This window comes from Mytilus californianus, unplaced genomic scaffold (assembly GCF_021869535.1).
Source record: "Mytilus californianus isolate M0D057914Y unplaced genomic scaffold, xbMytCali1.0.p SCAF_11, whole genome shotgun sequence".
NCBI lineage: Eukaryota > Metazoa > Mollusca > Bivalvia > Mytilida > Mytilidae > Mytilus > Mytilus californianus.
The window spans coordinates 29,257,314-29,279,809 of NW_026262593.1; the positions used below are offsets into that span (position 1 = coordinate 29,257,314).

The 22,496-nt window shown below is 31.2% G+C and overlaps 1 protein-coding gene across 1 annotated transcript in view; it reads right to left on the reverse strand.

Annotated features, from left to right (window-relative positions):
• Positions 1 to 354: 354 nt before the first annotated feature.
• The window catches only part of LOC127720856 (serine/arginine repetitive matrix protein 1-like), a 43,156-nt gene continuing 21,014 nt past the window's right edge, over positions 355 to 22,496 (reverse strand). Inside the window, exons 5-15 of the mRNA XM_052227603.1 lie at positions 17,438 to 17,515; positions 16,446 to 16,475; positions 14,976 to 15,050; positions 13,805 to 13,837; positions 11,240 to 11,305; positions 7,967 to 7,996; positions 6,446 to 6,484; positions 4,767 to 4,829; positions 2,594 to 2,695; positions 1,420 to 1,550; positions 355 to 715 (exon numbers count right to left, since the gene is read on the reverse strand). Coding sequence (XP_052083563.1) covers positions 428 to 715; positions 1,420 to 1,550; positions 2,594 to 2,695; positions 4,767 to 4,829; positions 6,446 to 6,484; positions 7,967 to 7,996; positions 11,240 to 11,305; positions 13,805 to 13,837; positions 14,976 to 15,050; positions 16,446 to 16,475; positions 17,438 to 17,515 — 935 coding nt within the window. The 3' untranslated portion in view covers positions 355 to 427. The remainder of the gene's footprint in view (positions 716 to 1,419; positions 1,551 to 2,593; positions 2,696 to 4,766; positions 4,830 to 6,445; positions 6,485 to 7,966; positions 7,997 to 11,239; positions 11,306 to 13,804; positions 13,838 to 14,975; positions 15,051 to 16,445; positions 16,476 to 17,437; positions 17,516 to 22,496) is intronic.

The window sequence follows — 22,496 nt, forward strand, 5'->3', positions numbered from 1 at the left end:
TTTAAATTATTGCTGCGATTACCCGATGGATACCATGGTTCTCAGATTTGTTCCATAGTAAGTGTCAGATTAGCATTACCGAAATTTCCGAGTCTTCGGATTAGAAATAAAACATGCAAGACAAATATGAAATAATATCTTATTCATATTAAAAGACAAAACATTTCGGCACAGCAACGAATGTCCTTTGGTAGTGTCGGTCTTGTTTTTTTTTAAATGAAATGATACAACCTGAAAATTAATTGTACTCAATTGTATAATGTTTTAGTACGCATATCTATTTATGGTCATTTTAAATTTTAATCTTTACTTTTGAAGAGAGAGTGCGTGTGTGAAACATGGAACAAAAACCCATTTATATTTTCTAGACTTTTTATTGTCACATATCTCGATTGACGGAAATGATTCGTCAACTTACTATAGTTCATTAACCGTTTTTAGTCATTGAGTCAAATTGCTTGGCATTCCAATTCATTCTTTGCACTATTCCATTCATATTGTTCTTGGAGGCATTTTTGTAACCTTTATGATCAAGGTATTCGGTGCTAACCTTATTCCATTCGCCTTTCTGGATGTAGCCAACAGTCTTTGGTCCAAGGTCACCTCTGTATTGGGCATTAACTACAGCTGTCTTTACATTGGATGGTAATTTATCGAAAACGTTAGCGCCAAGTCTGTTTCTAGCCTTTGGTTGATAAATTTTGTCGACGTCATGCTGAAAGTAATGTATATTCAATTGGATCTATCTTCAGTTTGTATTTTCAAACTCAATTATACAAACACAGTTCGTGTTTGAAATGATTTAAACATATATAACTGATGTGGAGAATACTTTTTTTTTACAACAATAAACAGTATCTATACAATATGTAAAGCTCTTAATCTCTTCGAATCTACGTATTGCCAAACAAATTAAACAAATGCAATCAACAATCTGACCTCAAACATCAAATTCCCTAAATGACAAAAAGTAAGATATAGCTGAAAAGGTCCACTGAAGAGGTACCCGATATAAACCAGACACATGAATATGTTTTTCTTTCAGATCTTATATTCCTCTGTTTTTAATTTTGACCAGTTGATATTGTTCATAGTACTACTAGTGCACGATCCCAACGTATATTTTAAATCCACCAAAAAAAAAAAATCATAAAGGGTTGTACGGAACCCTTTGTCTCACCTATGTTCAAAATTGTCAGTGTTGTGATATAAATCATATGTCAATTTAAATGTAATTTTTTAAGAAAATTGTTAATGGGTAAGGATTACATATATTTTGAGTAGGGCCAGTTTCCCCTAAGTGATGAGACAAATTTAGAATTTAAAATCAGAGAAATTACATTCAAGACGAACAAGAAATTTTTCAACGTACTAAACTTGTATGTTAATACCTTAATTAAAATAATTATAAAGACTCACATTAAACAGTTTCTTTGCATCTTCTTTTTTGATAGATTCTGTACCAGCTTTTACCTTATCAAAATTTGCACCAGGCAAAACGGTCTTAAATGTTTTACGAGCATCAGGTCGATTTAAGCTAAATCCATAACCTAAAAATGAATATTCAAAATCAATTCCGTCTATTTAAATATAACATATCTCTGTTATTTGATGTTTGTAAAAATAACATATTAATTGACAATTTTCTTCTCTTAGGTTATGACATAAAATCTTTAATCTGTTTTCTGAGTCTAGATATAAAACAAATTAGACATGCAAATTCTTATTATATTATAGACAGTCTTCGGATGCGGGATTTTTTTCGCTGTGTTTAAGACCCATTGGTGGCGTTGGGGTTTTATGCTCTTTGGTCGGGTTGTTGACTCTTTGACGTATTCCCCGTTTCCATTTTCAATTTTAGTCTAGACTTAATTATACTCTACACAGAAAAGTACGTGAAACATAGATTTTAGTTACTTTTATCATGTTAGATGGAGCATTAGAATTTGAGGGGTAAACATATAAATTTTAAAGTTTTAAAAGCTGAATTTTATTTGAAATTCCAAACGTTCACATACAAATTGATACAGTGCAATTAACTATTTACCGCAGTAGATATGTTTCAGATGTGTTTTAACTAATGATGATGTGAAAAAAACGAGAAGTGATTTCTCTAAAACCTCGTTTGGGGTACATAGACTTGTTTCGTTTCTACATTACTTCTCCCGAATGTGTAAATATTAAATGTATTCATTTTCAAAATTTCAACGAAGATCTCCCAAAAAAATATAAAAAATGCCAAGAAACTGACTTCTTATAAAATGTAATTTTATCCAAGAAAATGTTTTTGGGTTTAGTTTCGATGCAATAATTCATTTGTGATCCATTTCACGATTACTACTCTTATTTATTATATTTCTTATTGAGAATTAAATGACATAATGATTATCGACAACATCACTGCGTTTGAAATACAAGATACCACACGTGTCCGTGCTAGCTATTATTTTACTTGATCGCTACATTAACACAGCCAATGGGCCCTTTAAAGTCACTGTTTAATAGGGAAATATTTTTTTGCCTAATTCCCGCAATATGCCGAAAACCAAAAGCCATGGAGTTTCTGTAAGCAAAAGAATACATAAATATGCACCTATTGTCGGATCGTTTTTCATATTCTTTGTCTTTGCATTGTACATTTTTAAATTTGGTTCTCCACCGTGCGTTTCAAATGCTTTAATAACGCCCTTTGTATCTGTAAAATAAGCAAACACATTGTATATGAATATATAATGAGATGAACAATGAGCAGGTTGAAGATTGTTTTTAATTCATAACATGATAATCCAATATAACATTTTAAACAGTCAGAGGATAAATATCATTAAAACCTCTAAAAATTTTATGTAAATAACAGTAATTGAAGGTATATTAGAAACCAGGACACTATAAAAACATCAATTGTATGTTGATCAACGCCGGAGATCAACATGGGCGTTTTTGATGGTGCTTCTCGCAAAGAAATTATATAATATCATTATAAAAGTAGGTTTACATGTAACAATTCTTCATTTTAATTGTGAGACAATTGGTTTGCTGACTTTTCTAGAACGTTTGTGTTTCATCAATTCAAAAAGGCTGCTTTCGAGCTCGTCTTATAGGTCCGCTTCCAAGTACAAAAGTTCAGATTTTTCCTGTTAATATCGAAATAACTCTTTCAAGCCATGCTCTGTTTTCATTTTGAAATAGGCAGGCAGCATATTTGTGTAAAGATATTTACCAATATAATGCCTACTCATGTTAAATTGAGCATAGATCATGACAGGAAAGATTGGTAATAAAAGCCATGTTCTAATTATAAATAATAGTGGGTGCTCGTGCGTGACTTCACAATTAAAATTGCAACCTCAGTTGTGCTTTGTTTTTATAACATGGAAATTAAATAAAATCATTGTCAAAATACGTTTACATGCATTTGTTTTTAATCGTCAAATGGTTTGTTTTCTAGAACGTTTTTCCTACACGAAATTAAAATGACTGACTTTGGAATGTGTCTTATAAATCCGCTTTGATTTACAAAATAGCTGAATTTTCCTACTAGAATCGAAATAACTCTTCCATGCCATGACATATGCCCATTTTAACACGGCTTGACATTACTAACGCTAATATGACGTGCTGCTTTTGCTTTGTAAACAGCATCTTGATAAAATTCTCGATATATTAGTATCTATAGTCAGCGCATAAAGTCTCTCAGCTGTACATATTTATGGCTGTTACAGTTCAACTCCCACGTAAATCCACAGGTGTCGTAACATATGTGCAAACACTATGTCGATTTTGCTGTGTTATAATTGAAATTTGAAAAAAAACACAGTACTGTTGTTCTAATTCTAATTTGAATGCATTAAAGCTTGGAAAAAATATATAAAATTTGAATTAGATAAAATTCGCCGAAATTCCATCAATGATTTTGGCGCATAAACGTCGTTTGAATAAAAACTCTCAAGTTAAAGGTTATTCCTTTACTTGTACGATACAAATTCGGAAAATATTTGAGGTAGCTGTTGTTTCATTTTCTATTCTACTGCATTATTTGCACATTTATAGACTTCAGCAAGTCAACATGGCGGCTAACTCCTCAGTTACGACATGTCAACTATGGATTTGACGCAAAATAGTAGCAAACGAAAAAAAAAAACCCAACCAAGTGAATAAATAATTGCAAACGTTTGAGCTAAAACACATTTGTTTATGCAAGCCATAGATTTATTTTACATGTTTAGCTTTATCTTACAGGGGTACAGCCACACACATGGCACACTTGTCTTCGCTTCAGTTTTTTTAAATTACCGTCTTTATCCTATTAGTATTGAAATAATTCATGCATGCCATAGATTTGTTATCATTTACACATGACCTGAGCTTTTATATTCGTTAATGGTATCACTCGCTAACGCTCGGGATAAAATTCAAATTTAGCAGCCATGGCCATGTGGAAATTTTGGGCAAATATAAATGGCTTACCTGAATTATTTTTTAAATAGCAATTCCACAAGGAAATCTATCACAAACTTATATATGAGCAATTTGCTTTGCACACAGAAAAACTGACTAGACATTTTCGAAAATTGGTACTTTGTAATTAGTTTAACAACTTTACTAGACATTTAAATCAAATAAAATGTAAAATGATTTTAAGCCAAAATATTTAACGGGATATTAGATAAAGTTCAATCATTGTCTGATACTATTCACAGAAAGTGTTTCAATGCAATGAGATTTTTTAAGGTTTATACAATTCTGTTCATATATAGCGTCATTACCTTCTGGATGCTTAAATGTTTTCTCTTTATATGGTATGTAGTTCGGATTTTTGATAGAGGAACCTAGGGGAAAAAAAGAATAAAGAACTGGGTATAATAAAACAATGCTCAATTAATTTCACAAGATATAGTTATTTCAAAGATCGGAAGATGTGGTCTGATAAACAATGAGACAACGATTCACCAGAGTCAATTGAGCCAACGGTCTCCATACGGCCATCAACAATGAGAAAAATCGAAACTGTATAGTCACCTTTTTATGCTTCAGCATGACAGCAATGTGAAGCAATTCAAGCTGTTTATTAAGAAAGGCTGTACGACAAAATGTTGTTGTTTATATTGATGTCCTTTAAACTTTGTGGATAGTTCTCTCATTGGCAATCATGCAACATCTTCTTATTTTTATATCATTAAGAAGAACGACAGAAATCTTCTTTCTGTAGGTTTAACAGAAGTTATCAATAATCTATATATCGCCGCGATGTCTAAGTATTTAAACCTATCCGAACAATGTATACTCTGTAGACGAAACGCACGTCTAGCTACTTTTTGACCCTTTTTGACTGTTTACAAGCTGTAGTAGCCAGGTCACCTCAAGTTTTAAAAATACTTTATAGGAACTACAAATAAAAAAAATATATTGATGAATCAGAAAACAATTTCCGCAATGAAATGCATAGCTTATTTCATACTACCCTAAAAAAGGGAATTATTTGTTCATCCTACTTTATCATGAAAGTGACTGTAACATACAATGGTTCGGTGGTATTACACCTTATAAGGTCATCACAAAAGTAACTTCAATGAGAAAGTATTATACCGTATAATAAAACTCAAAACTACTATGACTTTAAATAAGTTGTTGAGTTAATTCAAAAGAACCAAAAATTCAAGTAGGCCGTTAGTTTTCTCCTTTGAATTGTCATTTAGTCATGCATTTATAAATTCAAGATCGTGAAAAAAAAGATACCAGGATTACATCACTGTCAAAAATTTAACAAATATTACAGTTTGAAAATAGTGAGCAAATTTACATAATACAACATATAGTTAATCCTCATTACTAACTATCAATAAACCAAATATAAGACTACTCGAGTTGTGAATATGTGCTGAAGAATCCAATGGAAATTCTATATGCTATGTAATAAATTTCATAGTATTTACCTTTCCATTGACAATGATACATCTAAATAAAAATTATAAAACTCAGCACATTACTATTTTTTTTTTATTTTATATATTTCCATATTTTGCTTTCATTTTTGTTGTTTCTTATACCTATTAGAATAGTACATTTTACTAAAATGATGTATATTCAATTTTAAAATGTTGACCTATATGAATCAATTGAGAGTGTTACACATATATATATAAATTATTTATAAATGTTTTAAAAGAGTATAATACCTCCATTTCAGACACACACCCACAAAAAAAGTGCTGTTAATAATTTGGAAATTCAGTTGAATATGTAACTTTATTGCAAAAGGTAATAATCCAGCATGTGTTACGATTTCATATTAAAAAAAGGTAGACGTGTTAATTTAAATGATAAACTTAGAAATTATAGTTTTAGATATAGCACTTTATTTATGAATATGTAGTTGGAAGATAAAGGTTATGAACAGTACCTTTGGATATGCGTAAATACGCAGTACCTTGTCGAAATTACTTACCAACTGGTGGTTTTAGTTTTGGCTTTGGCACTGGAATCTCTAAAAATGAAATGGAAGTTTTTTTTAAAGATATCCCATTCTTTCATTAGATTTTTACCTTTATTTAAGTATGAATTTGATTTATAATGCTTTAAATTGAACTAACACTAGTACGTTTTACAAAAAAAGACTAGTTTAGTACTTGAATGACTTTACTTGATTAGCCGATCGATGTTTTTGGTGTTTAACATCACTTTCAGCACTTATTTCAATTTCGTAGCAGCCGGAGTGTCCGGAGACAACAACCGATCTTCGGCAGGAAAACTGGCAATCATGGTCTTGATAGATATAAGAAGATGTGGTATGAGTGCCAATGAGACAACTCTCCATCCAAGTCAAAATTTATAAAAGTAAACCATTATAGGTCAAAGTACGGTTTTCAGATGAGTTTGAACAAAAAGCTATAGATGCTCAGAACTGTAAAATATGAATACAAAGAGAATTCCCCACCCAGGACCATCAAACGAAAGAAAAGGGACTACATAATACAGTCATTAACAAAAGACACCCATGCATATATCAAATCAAGCTCCCAGCTTGTGTGGCCAACAATCTGAAATCAGTGTCGTTTATTCAGCGTCAAGTTATATAAATATACAAATACACAACATTATAAGACAAAGGTAATTTGATTCGACATATGAGCATTCTAAAAATTAAAAGGGCGTGTTCAAATTATTGAATGCTATAATAAAGTAAACAAACGTCAACCTCCATATTGATATCGTTTACTTATACGCAGTTTATCAATATGAGCGATCCCAATGCATAATATATTTTACTTCACACAAACATGAATTATGAAATGTTTTCTTTTAGTTCATAGATTATGGAAAGTGTGAGATCTGCTAAAGTTCATTTTACTCAGACACATAAACGGTTTTGGATGGTATGATAAGGCTTTAAAGAGCTTTCTCTTACACTAGAATATAAAAGTAAAGATATGTATGCTTGTCAGTGAGTAGTTTTTACATATTAGTGGTAACTGTTTTTGTAAATAAATAACAATTTGACTATATTCAACGTTATTTTCATCTTGGAGATTTCATTAATATTACATAAACACGGCTTTGTTGCATCCGTACAATAGTTTAAAGACATAATGTTGAGATTTCTAAAATCTATTAACTTCTATTCTAGACACCATTGAAAAATCTTGCTCTCTTCATTGCCATACAATTCAATACATTGTTTTAAGAAAGCCTAACACATGCAACAGAAGAAGAGATTAAATCATATGCTTCATTTATCTGCTTTAAAAACCATATTTATATATTACACATACATTTGGTAATAAAATTATCTATTGATAATTAGTGCTAGTTGGTTAAACCAACAACGTTGCTTTTATGTGCCTTAGTTAAGTGAGTTGTCTTGAAGTGTCAAACAATTTATTCTTACGGCTCATTTAAACTTTGATAACGACGAACCCGCGGAAATCACTTTGGATATTCAATTACTTGAATTGTTATATGTACTCACTGCTAACTGGTTTCCTTGACCACAACCATCCTGTAGAATATAAATAATATTAGTATTGTTGTATTTTGATTTTTTCTCTCTCATCGTTAAATCGTTATATCTACAATTTTGCATGGTAGTGTAAGTGTAAGAAAATCAATAATAAATAGATGAATATTCCATAATATATACTATTAATGTATAGAATGTTTATGAAAACACGGAAGGTCCAAATTAAGGACTCCAATTCGTTTTGTTTATGATATGTTTAATGAAATGATAATGTATGGCAAACTGCCTCCTCACTATTACTTAAAAAGTAGATCTTGTCATGTTGGTCATATTTGCATTGTAAATTTTGTTCTGTTTTTAATGTTTTTTTGGTTAATAATGTAAAAATATAAAGATTGTAATTGATAGGCAAAAACTCCTAAATTGATTTCGACCATTTGACAAATTTGAAGATCTTGTCCTGCTGTCCAACGATTTCAGCCCGTTGCCTGATTTGAACAATAGTTTCAGACTATTGTTTCGCCAAAACAATATTTTATTCGCCACTTTCTTTTTATTTAACAAACTAACATCAACATATTTTTCGTTTAAAATTTTCAGCTTTAAGTAAAACCTGTATTTCGCTTTGGCCTTTTTTGTACGCCACCTTTTTTGTAGGCTGGCTTTTTATCAGGGGAGTTAAATCAGGGGCATTTAAATGTTACCCTTTAAAAGATGATTTCCCCTGTTGTTGTAAATAATTTTGACCGTCGTTTCTAATAAATGACATTTCGATTGGAATCTTTCTCCTTGTTACTAATTCGCCTCCAAAAAACCGAGCAAGGTGTGTCCTGACAAAAGTGCTCATGCACTCAGATATTAAGGGATAGGGTGGTTTCTGTATTTGGTATCCTCAGCTTTGATATACATCTATTACGCTGATCACATTAGACATAAAATCTAATTTATATTATCAATTCATTTATGTTTATGTGGACAACTTCTATTTGAATTAAACAGTCAATTTGAACTGAGTGTAAATGGCATAATTATTTAATCTGTATTTTAACCAACCAATCAGATAACAGATATATTCTGAGGTAAATATTTTATCTGCGACAAGAAAGATCGCAAATTTTCTCTGGACAATTTTTTTATCCCACCCCTACCCCAATAACTTGCCACCTTGTACATTTAAATATGATGTGAGTTTTGTGATTTTAATTTTCATGATTTTTGCAATTATGTTGTTAATGGCATTTTATGATATGCTAATTTTTGTAAGTAGCCTTTTTATGATACGCCACCTTTTGAAAGTGGCCTTTTTTGTACGTCACCTTTTTCGTAGGCTGGCTTTTTATCAGGGGAGTTAAATCAGGGGCATTTAAATGTTACCCTTTGTAAGATGATTTCCCCTGTTGTTGTAAATAATTTTGACCGTCGTCTTTAATAAATGACATTTCGATTGGAATCTTTCTCCTTGTTACTAATTCGCCTCCAAAAAACCGAGCAAGGTGTGTCCTGACATAAGTGTTCATGCACTCAGATATTAAGTCATAGGGTGGTTTCTGTATTCGGTATCCTCAGCTTTGATATACATCTATTACGCTGATCACATTAGACATAAACATATTTTTCGTTTAAAATTTTCCTTCTTACTAACAAAAACATAAAACAATTCAGTTTCCAGCAATAATGTCTAATCTTATATAGTTCTACATATCTATTTTTAGTCTACACTGTATTAGATACATATTCATTAATAACAAACATTTAATTAAATCCCATTATAGCTTAAGGCATACATGTAACTTCATCGCGAATATTTCATAGTGAATAGTGTTTCAACGAATAGTGATCACTTTAAATTAGCAAATAATTTAATACCTTCCGTATTGATAGAACACTGAAGTCAGGGGATATATCTTGGCGAGGCACTGTTAAGGATTGCAAAGGCAGAATAAAAACTGACGAACATTTAACAGCCATTCTAAATGGTAACTGTGAACATAAACACGAGTCCGATGCTAGAAAACTTGAGTGACAGATTTTTATTTCTCAAAGCAATTGGCTTCAAATTATCGACACGTACCGATATATAAAGTCATGTACTATCAGTACTTTTACCTTTTTGATTAGTTATGTTTTAACATTTTAACATTTTTAGTGCTTGTGCTAGTGCATAATAAAACGGACTCATCCTGCTCGAAATCCCACTTCCACCTCCTCGTTGGTGAGCAGGGGACTTAGACCAACAGAAGGGGTACTTGTACTTGTACTTGTAAATAATTGAACAAATTATTGAATAGATAAGTATTATTACTTGTATTTACCATGAGGCCATTCAACCGCTAATATTCATTAAACAATACAATAAAAACCTTTATTAATAGTCCATTGTTGCAGACGTGACGAGTTCAAGGTTAAATCCCAGTACTTTCTGATCAGGGAAAAAGTCTGAGAAAGCCGAAAAATTTAACAAAATAGACGTAGTCGAACAGTTATATTTCTTTCGCTAAAGTATTTCGCCAATAATGAATTTTAATCGCCAAAATTTTTATTTTTTAATCGCCAGCGGACACCTTGAACTGTCTGACTGATAAATTTTGCATTTTGTAGTTTATCTTTATCTATTATAGGTTTAAGTTAATAGGCAAAAATACACAAAGTTTGCAAAAATTCGTCATTAAAGGGCGATAACTTATATAATAAGCTGTCTAACAGTTTTTGTGTAAGTAGGTAGACCTAAATATTCTGAACATTTCCACCTTGTCATTTGTTCTATCTCGGAAGTTGTTTTCAAATTATAAAAAAAACCTTTCATTTTACCCTTACGCTCTACTTTAAGCCATGTTGGCAATGTTTTTAAGTAGACAAAATCATCGGACATATTTTTTAAACCATCTACCCAAATAATGATTGTGTCCAAGTCTAGTTCTAATTAACACAGTAGTTTCAGAAGAGAAAATGTTTGTAAAAGAGAACGGACGATGGACACCAAGTGACGAGAATAGTTCAATTGACCCTTTGGGTCAGGTGAGATTAAACGTAATAAAGTACAAACTGTTTGAACAAATATTCATCTGAGGCACACCATAACAAAAAGTCCTAAACTGCAGAAGGTAGTAATCAAGCAGATGATAAATCTTCACATTTAAAAAAGCAAATCTGTTCAATGATATACTTTAAAATTCCAAGTTTATATTTAGAATTTTTATTATGAATTTATACTGGGAAGATAAATGTTATGAAAAATACCGTTACAATTCCATAAATGATCTGTACCTTGTCAAAACTACTTACCTGATGGCTTTGGTTTAGGTAAAATCTTTGGTTTTGGTTTTGGTTTTGGCTTTGGCACTGGGATCCCTGAAAACGAAATAAAAGTTTTCTCTAAATCAAACGGTGTTTCTTCCAGGGTGCCCTTCAATTGTTTTATGGTAAGAGTGAGCAATTAATACTTTAAAAGGACAAATTAAATACTAGCCTTTCTACATAATTTTGTAAATATCAAAATTAACCAATGAAATTTGTTTTTTAAACAGTCATCTACAATAAGAGCAAAATATAACAAAACATTTGACTGTGTATTCATGCACGCCTGAGAAAATAGTAATATATTTTTTTGGTTTATAAACAACTAATGAATGCAAGGGGAACAACCAAAGTTTTTCTTTGACATTTTTTCATACTAAGAGGAATAACCCAATGTTCACTCACTACTTTTATTTTGTATAGTCTGTTTGATCAATTATCTGGAAAAGAACGAAATCATTTTCTCTGTAATGTTTTTATACGACCGAAAAGTTCTATCATGTCAATTTTTTTTGGTGGATTCATATTTTTTTGAAATTTCAAATTAAAAAAAAGAAAAATTTGGAGGTGGGGATTTTTTTTAGGGGGAGGGGTCATACTATTTTCAACAAATTTATCAAAGTTTTGGAAATTCACAGCTTTCCTTTATTGGACTGAGCTTCAGTCTTCAGACAATTTAATATAATGATTACAAACCAGTTATATAAAATGTATAGGCTTAAGTCTATCAAATAAGGTTATAAATGATTTGCGACGATCCAAAATACTAAACTTTAGAATTTAAAAAAATATCTTTAACCAATGAATTCAAAATACCAATTCTATTCAATTTCACAAATATGAATTGAATATGCATCATGTAAGTCATTAAATGAAGAAATATGAAATTTATAGTTTTAAACAAGGGAAATAACAATGACATAATAATCCTGTCTGCCAAATACAATTTGGTTTCTTTAAGGGGAGGAGGTTAAGGCAATATTATTTCAAGCCATTTCTTTTTAATTTTTAGTAAATGTCTATTGTTGTGTAATGCTTGGATTAACTTATTAAATACTTTTTATCATGAAGCCAGATATGCACATTCTGAAACTGATTATACTACTAAGGGAGACAACTACTGTAAATTCAGAAATTAATGCGATGTTTTTATTATTGCGAAAAATGCGACCGGGTTATAATGGCAATAATTAAAACTCGCATTTTGAAATTTTCTATATGAGTTAAACAGGAATTTTCTCAATATCGCAAAAATTAAAATTGCATTTTAGTCTAAAATGACAAAATCGCAATAATAAATGCACGCAATAATTTCTGAATTTACAGTACATATGCACTTTCATATTCAGTCAACGTGCATCACTATGCATTATATATAAATTATGCGACAAAGAAGAATGATTTTTTTCAATACAATGACTGTACCTATTATAACAAATAGATGCTAATAACAGAATTAATGGTGGAAATAAGCAAAGGTTTACGGTCCGTTCAGGATAACTGTACGCGACTCGTGAAAATAGGTTGTAATTGCATTGCGCATTTCAGCTTCCTGTAAAATATAGAGTTATCGTCCTTTAAAACCTAACGGCAGGTAGAAAGGCTATAAATACTGTTCTGGGTCTAGTTTTAAGGAGATATTTAATCTCTCTTTTTATATCAATAAGTGAAATAACAAAAGAATTATCAATTCAATTTAATGCGTCTTGAAACAGATGTCTTAAAAACAAAAGGAAGAGAGAGAGGATACAACAGGAAAAAAACCAATAATGTCAAATTAAAACAGACAAGAACATTGCAAAATGAAAAACTACGAGAAGACAAACAAGAATAACAAAACACTACACAGAAAACAAAAGATTGAGGAATAAGAACCCCACCAAAACAATCGCGTAAACTCAGGTCTTCGGGTAGGGTAAGCGGTTCCTGCTACACTAGTGTCATTGATAGTCTTACGCATTGAGAGTAAAAATAGGTTGTATCATATATTATTATGTTATGTATGTTATTTTCATTTCTTAAATGAAGATTTCTAACTATTCTTTTGTACAAATAAAGACACAAGTTTTTATTATTTCTTTTTTATTTTTCAGAAAAAATGCTTTTAGAAAGTAAAGATGTTAGCTTGAGCTTTGTGTCACAATTTGCAAGTGACGTGTTTTACAGTAATGTCATCAAGGTTATATGCCAATCCCGATTTTTTTTTTTTTTTTTTTTTTGTTACAAACCAGAGCCCAGTCATAACATTTTGTAGACAAATATTTGAGGGAATGCTAAAAGGTTACTGAACATAACTCCTTCTGTTTATCTGCTTTAGAATCACATTTATTTATAGCATATTTACATTTGGTAATAACGTTGCTTAAACACGTATGCAACCAATTTGAAGTAAATTTATAATAAGTACTAGTAAGTAAAACTCCACAACATGGCTTCCTGATGACTTAGTAAAGAATACTAAATCACTTTTTCTAATATCCTATTGAAATTTTGGTTTGAACAACCGCGCGAAATGTTGGTCATTTTATTATTTAATCTGCTAAGTGTACTCACTGCTTACAGCTGGTGTCCTTGACCTCCACCATCCTGCAGAATATTAATTAGATTGATAATGATTAATTTAAATTGTTTTCGCTTTTTAATTCTTACTAATTACAATTTTGCTTGTAAACTCATCATAGGTACCATGCTTAATATTTTGTACGCCACACGTCCATTTCGTCTACAAAAGACTCATCAGTGGCGCTCGAAAAAAAAGTCCAAACTAAAGAAAAAAAGTTGAAGAACATTGAGGACCCAACATTACGAAATATAAGAGGAGAAAATCCACAAAAAAATGATTAATGTTTCATATCATATAATCATAATTTATTTGGATGCATACGAAAATACTAATGGTTCAAGGAAAACTTATGTGTGTATATTGATGATGTTTTACTTCCTTTGCATCACGGTGTGAAGCTTTTAGTTTCATTTGATAATCACGTCATCTTGAAATTATAACTTAAAAATATCGGTTCTGATTGGTTGTCTAATGATGTGGCTTAGGTTGTATTGGCTTGAACGGGATACAGAACTGGGAACACTCCTGGTAGAGGAGAAGATATTATATACGAATAAATTAATTCAATTACAGTACGGGTATTCAACAATTATTGCGCGATGTAATTTATGATACTGCGAAACATTCCGTATCTTTTAAAAAGGTTAAACTTATAAAATAATTATGTTTGACAAAATGCCTCCTCCATGCTATGTATTAGCATATTACTAAGCCCTTCCGTATTCGTCACAACCTTTTACAAGATCTGTTTTTTTTTTTTTTATTTATAGGAGAGCAACTTATTTTGATAAAAACTAAAATGAATGGTGAATTAATCATACAATTTGAGAGTATGCACAATCTGCATTCAAGGGAACAAAAAGATATTTTCTTTTAAACCTGATAAAATTCAATGACCAAAAACAAAAATAATTTTAATATTCTGAGACCGTTTATATTAGTAGAATTTAATATTAAAACATCAATATAATTGACAAATGATATATGCTCAGTGAATCTTGTTAGGCAAGTAATTTGGCAATTCGAAATGAGACACAAACATCAAGAAGCTACATCAGAAGAAAGTTATAGAGCCAAACCCGGTGAAGGAGGAGGATCTACGCATGAAAAAGGGGTGAGTATTTTTTCCATATATTACATAAGGTTTATTCATTTACTTACCTCTCGACAGCTTTGGTTTAGACGCAGGTTTTGGTGCAGGTTTAGGCCTAGGTGCAGATCTTGATATGGATCCTCCTTTAAAAGTGCAATTATAAAATTAAGAAATATCTTATCTGAATAAAGGCGTGTAACTAATTTTGAATGTTTGCTATAAGGTTGTCTCATTGATGAAACACAGGTGATAATAATGCTTGTATATATTTTTCGAAGACAGCATTATCCATATCTTTTTTTCAATTTTAGCAATTTATTTTTTTTTTAAATTAATTTGTTTAAATGTCATGGCTTTTGAATATTAAAAAGTTTATATAATACACATTTAACCATGCTTGGAGTGTATGTTCCTATATTTTCAGCTTTTACTTTGCATTCTTGATATATTTTGATCTCATTTAGATATACCCATGTTTTCTTTAATGCACATTCTATTTAACATTACGTTATTCACATGTACTTATGTATGCTTTAGTTGCTTGCAATTGCACAGTTTCAAAAAATCCACAAGATCGTAAACTTCTAGCGCATCATGCTTGTCAATAACACTTTGTGTGTGTGTTTGTCACAAAAAGTAAAAAAAAATTTAAAAAAATACCGCACTCCAAGGAAAATTCAAACGGAAAGTCCCTAATCAACTGGCAAAATCGATATCGAATAATATCTATATGTGATCTTTTTTATATTTTACTTTTCCATTGTAAAAAGTTTGAAAATCGTTTCCTTTATCTTGATGACTATTGATAATAGAGTCCTGGACCAGATATCAAGCAAACAATGGAACACTTAGATATTGAAGTTGTGATCTTCGTTATGTCTGGCTTAATAGTAATAATTTTTTAAACGAAACTTTGCAGCCACAAAAAGGCTGCAAAAGTTTGAAATGTTTTCAATCTTAAAAATAATTGGTTACTTATCTTATTAAGATATAATCTTTAACATTATAAAAAAAGGGAGATGTGGTGTGATTGCCAATGAGACAACTATCCACCAAAATTCAAATAGTAATAAAAACTATTAGTATTCAGCTCTCTCACAAGCAAAAAACCCATAACTGTAAGATACAAGGGCATACATCTCCATATTCAACACATTTGGTAACGATTTTAAATATGGAAAGATATCTATTTGCCTTTATAAGCTTTATTAGCTTACTTACGGCCTACATTTTGGAATCGACTTTCGAATCTTGATGTCTGAAATATCTTTCATTTTGAACTTCTTTGGACTCTTTGTTATTGCTTAAATAAGTTCCGTCAAGCTTTATAATGTATTGATTTTAAAGATTGGGTATCCAATAAAATACTTTTCTCTTTGTGTGAATGCATGCAAGCAACGGCCATGGTATACGAAGTTCTACAAAGAACTATGAGAATTACTTCTAGCAAAAACAACTTTCTACCGCAAAATATTAACTAACGAATAAATTAACACAAGCACAAAACAGACATGAAATGTAATGTTCAATACACTTACTTCTATTTGAAGCTCTACCCCAGCCCCATCCTACAATGAAAATACTAAACATATGAAAAAATTAATTGTACTACCATGACAAGTGCTTATCAAGCAGGTGCATACGCCAGTATTTTTATTATTCCGTTTTTCCGTCGATTTAAACGTTAAACCGAGAACTAGCTTTCATTTCATAAGAGTACCCTATTCTGAGTCATGTATTAATTTGTACAAAAATTAGACAAGTAATTAAACAATATGTGTCGACTGATTTAATAATTACCAGAACAAAAGTTTGGACAAAGGTGATTGGGCGGATCCGCGTAGAGGATATTTTGGGAATGGATAATCCTTTTTTCTCCAGATTGGCGTATAAGTTATGTTATATTTGCAAAAGAGGCAAATTCCCATGTTCTCAAATTAAAACATTGCGCTTTTCGAGCTATTCCACCAAAATTTAAATCGATTTAAGCATGTTCCTTTTGTGGATTGGATAATCTTGCATTCTCCGGAATGCTATACTTTGTAAGAAAAGCTTATTCCCAAAGTTGTGGGATTACAGAATCGAGCTATTCGACCAAGACTCGAATCGATTGAAAACATCTCCTTTGTGGACTTAATCAATATTTGTGACACATTTATACTAGCTGTTCGCTTGTAAGAATTTCAAAATTTTTTTGGATTGAAAATAATTTCTACCTGACACACTTAATATCAAATCAAACTTTTGAGATAATATTCCGATGTGCTAATTCTTTAAAAAAGATATTGAAAAGATGTTTATTTTTCACGAGATTTGGGTTTTGCAAAGGACAAATCTATTCGTAAGAATTTATTTTCGCGTTTTTTCCCATGAATCTGATCATATTCCTAAAGAACAAATTTACGCGGGCGTAATTTCTTTTTCTTAATGGCGAAATGACCGAAAACAGACACCTCGCGAAAATTCCCCACTTTACAGTAATACAATTTTAATGGATAATAAATTATATTTCTGAAAGAGAATATCATACCTGATCGTCTGGTGCCACTACCGTTACTGGTTCTTGACGAACTGCCTCTACTTCTACTCCCACCAAACCATGCCGAAACTAATTAAAAAGTCAGAATTCAATAATAATAATGATACAAGTGATGATAAAACTAAGGATAATTATAATCCTGATATCTGAAATATTCTTCATGGTACGTATACACGCCTTTGCATTTCATGTTATTAGTGAAATAACTTCCGTTAACTGTGCTAATATATATCACTACAAACTGCTCCCAGTCAGAAAAGACCATATTTTGTGCTCGACCAGTAAGGTCGAGTACATATTTTACTTGACAAGACTCGACATAATCTCGACAGTACTTAACAGTACTTAACTGTACTCGACTTTGATCTCGATTTTACTTAATAAGTCTGATTGAGTACTTGATAATCTTAGTATACTCTGAATATGGTCTCGACAATTGCTAGACCAATCTCGACCAGTTTTGACCTGTCTTGATCAGTCTCGACCAGACTTGACTCAGTCTTGACCTTTAAATTAAGTCTCATCTATCTCAACTATATATTGATCTTGCAAAATTCCAGGTTGTTTGGTTCATTTCTGTCAAATTTAAGAACCTAATTAATAGCTAAAAAAAAGCTAGAATTTTCATTTCGAACTAAATTTTCAAATCAATTTTGATAAAACTCTACAGCTATCTCAATTATATGTTTCCATATTGAAAATCATTAGCTTTTTTTAGCCTTTAATTAAATCCTTAATCAAATCCTTAAATTGACAGCAATGAACCAAACTACCAAATAACCTGGAAATTTGTAAGATCAATATATAGTTGAGATAGATGGACTGATTCAGACCAGTAGAGACTAAATTTAAAGGTCAAGACTAAGTCGAGACAGATCGAGACTGTTCAAGACTGGTCGAGACTGGTAGAGACTGGTCGCGCATTGATCGAGACTGGTCGATCATTGGTTTAAGACCATGTTCAGACTATACCAAGATTATCAAGTACTCAATCAGACTTATTAAGTAAAGTCGAGACCAAAGTAAAGTACAGTTAAGTACTGTCGAGTCTTGTCAAGTAAAAACTATGGTCTTTTGGGACTCTGAGCAGTTTGTAGTGTATTTTTTTAACAGACAGGGTGTATAAATTGCCTTACTTTTCTTGAATGTGACTATGAATATTTTATAGACATGATGTCCATGTAGCCGATACCAGGCAGACAGCAACTACACTTTATTAATCTAATCATGTTTAATCTAAATATGTCCAATATCACATATTTAATTGCATAGGTAAAATTTAGTTTTTGGGATACATACTTTCTTTATCGTAGAAACGATTGATACAACCATGCATGATTAATGATTAAATTTACAATTAAAAGCTCGTGACTTGAATAAACTCTACTACATACAAACAATCAAATTGTACCATTTTAAGTAAAAAGGCAAAAATTTAAAAGCAAATTATCAATCCTAACAAACAGTAAAATATGCATGCATGCAACTGCAATGCGCCCAATTGAACAGTTGTTTTTAAACAGAAAAAAAACAAGAGTTAAACCGTAAGATAAGGGAATTTAAAGTATATTCTTTGCGGGGTTTTTTTCAATCATTATTGGTCTACTTTCATGTAAGGAAAATGTTAAATCAGCAATTTATTTGAAAACAATATTTAAAAAAGAAAAAAACAAATATGTCAATAAATAAAGGTTTTGTTCCAGTGCAGCTCAGACTTTCCATTAAACAACATATTGTATCGTCCTTAACTTAATTCCTACGCTCTTTCAGAGCAAGTCCAACCCGACAAACAAATAGATAAAATCCGCTTTCGTTGTTAGCATGGAATATTATGTCAATATATTGTCACAATATATGGGCACAAATTAAGTAAAGAGCTGCTGTGACTACCAAGACATAAACGTTACATTTGAGAGAAAAAAGTCACCATCGGGAAAAATGAAAATAACCGATCGTAAAAGAAAAACAAAAACAAACAAAAAATTTCTTGTAAAACTATAAAAACTTGAAAACAAAAGTGAAAGTAAACTATCTACATTTCGGCAAATAAAGGCAAAAACTCATTAACAGATTTTGACAAATATTCTTCGTTGAAAACTAACCATGCTTTGTTTCAAATGATTTAATGAAGAGTCAATTCACTATCAATATGTTTGAAATGTGATGTCAGGTTGTAACAGTGGTTAATTTTACAAACACTGGCTTTGTTTTGCAGGTAAAGGGAAACTATTCCTATTCATACTCTAACCTTGACTTAACAAAGCAGTTGGAAAGAATATATAGTATTTTGCGGGATCTGATAATGATTTACTTCGTAATTTACAGATTTATGGTAAAAAATGGGATAGCAAAATATGTGTAACAAACAAAACTTTTCTACGAAATTTCTCCCATCGCTAATTTTTCATCTAAATTTAAGTATTATTATTATTCATTTAAAACTTTTGAAAACAAAACTGTAAAAGCTGAAATTTTTGTTTACCTTGACTTGCAACACAAACAAGAATTACTGCAGTTAGGATTACAGAGATTTTCATGATGCCAGAATCTTCTTGAATGTGATAATGTGGCCTAATTTATATGTACAAGCAATTTATCGACATGGAATTTCCATGAAATCAATTACCACATCGTAGGCTGTGAGTAAAGTAAAAGGAGAAGCCAAATTTCCATAAAGTAACAAATACTACGAAAACAACGGGACCACACACATGGTATGACGTTACAAAAATCCACAAACACCACAAACAGGAACAAACTTGTATGATGTAATAACGAAAGGAAACGTGATGCACATCATATGAGAATCACCTAGTATGATTACACAATAATAAGGAAAAAGAACCTGTTATGAATTTCTTCAATCACAAATAAATAAAAAACATAAAATACACCTCTGTTGACAATTAATCTTATAGATATACATACATGTACATTCAAAATGATATAATATAATTGAAGAGCATGGAATGTAATCATTTGTGTAATTTATTTCAAGTGATGAGGGAGTTCCTCTAATAATTGAAAACAGAAGATTAAAACAAAATCGAGAAATTATTACACTTTATTAAACATAAATCATCCGATAAAATTATTAATGTTAAATAAAAATAAGTTTTGTATGGCAAGTGAATTTTACCCTGTAATGAATGTCAACATTTCATTCATAAATGAGAATCCGCACTCAATAAACTGTTTGCAATTTACGTCTTCTTTTTTGAAACTGATAACATCACAATGCGTCAGGTTATGCACTTTCTCTGATTGAAAATCTTAAAAAGCAAAGAGTTTCAACAGATGAATATATATTAAAATATTCACAAACTTTACATGTCTTATAATAAAAATAGAATTACAATAAAAATCTTGTAGCCAATGAAAATGACGAATTATTATCCTTATGACTATAAGAAGAAAAACATATTTTTTTCCAAAATCATTCCATACAATGCAGCTATTACAACAATGAAATATTCTAGATTTCTACTAAAAGAAAAAAAAAATGTTTTATATAAAACTTTAGGATTTCTATTTCTTATAATAAAATTCTTTATATGTACATGTTTATTAGCCCTTAAACACAAAGGAAATGTACAAAATAAAAGTTTTCATAGTATATTAAATTACATTACAAACTATCCATATGGAACGCGGGAACCGCACCAATTGACATTTATAGATTTACGACGTAAATGATAGATTTACGGTCATCCATTATGGATGGACGGCATGAAAGAGGGACGAAAGATACCAGAGGGACAGTCAAACTCATAGATCGAAAACAAACTGACAACGCCATGGCCAAAAATAAAAAGACAAACAGACAAATAATAGTACAGATGACACAACATAGAAAACCAAAGACTAAGCAACACGAACCCCACCAAAAACTGGGGGTGATCTCAGGTGCTCTGGAAGGGTCAGCAGATCCTACTCCACATGTGGCACCCGTATAAAGTATACTTAACTGTCTGTCAGTCATATATTGTATAATTAATGTTACTCCCACACAGTAAATAAGAATTAAGTTAAACTTAAAGCAATTAACGATAATTTGCATGTGAATGAAATGCCCCTCCGTCCAGGTGAATTACAATCCAATGCGAACATGATACTTATGTTTCGTCCAGTGCAATACCATCCGGAAATAAATGCCAATTGTAAGAGCGATTTAGATTAGTGATAATAGTGACTGCAGTTTACTTTCACTTTGGTCAAGAACGCCGTCAAGTAGAGTGACTGGTTAATTAAATTGGTTTTCTGGAGGTGAGTGTCAAATATTATAAGGGAATGTTTTATGTTACTTTAGTGTTGGATAGTAATATTCTCTACGTACTATTTATTCTGTATATATTTATAAATAAACCAACCATTAATTTTTTATGAGCATTTGTCTATCGGGACAACAGTCTTCAAATGAACTTTACCACCTGTCCACCAGTCCAGGTTTGTACAGTTTTATTCGGGAATATAAAAATCATCCCTGCAGGCCAATACTATTGTGAATAGAATATATAATTATCTTAACACGATTCGAAATATTGAGTTCAGGCTTGTGGATTCAAAATGTTATCTGAGACAAACAAATTTCTAAACGACTTTCAGGTTCATCATATCCTTTTTCAAATACATTCATAATTAGAACACACGTTTAACTCAGAGTACAAAAATACATGTGCAACTGGAAAACATTTTAGTCATAGCTGATTTGTCATCCCACAAGTACTAGACAATTAGCTCAAAGGGATCAATTGACCTTAAACTTTACACTGTTGCTGGGATTGGTGAAAGTAAGCTCCATAACTATTTGGAAATTTTTCGGTTTGTTGAATGTCAAAAAGTACCTGAAGCCATGTACGCCTATTCCCCAGGACCCAACACAACGTGTTTCTGCAGTACAGAATAGGACAAACTCTAAGATGTACTGTGGCTCAAATGAAGAGTGGGTGCTTCTTCAGGGGTCCTGACCCAGTCCGTCATAGTTTTTTAAGGTTTTTACTAACGTGCTCTTTTAAGTTGCGATGTCTACTTTACGCAACCATACTAGTGG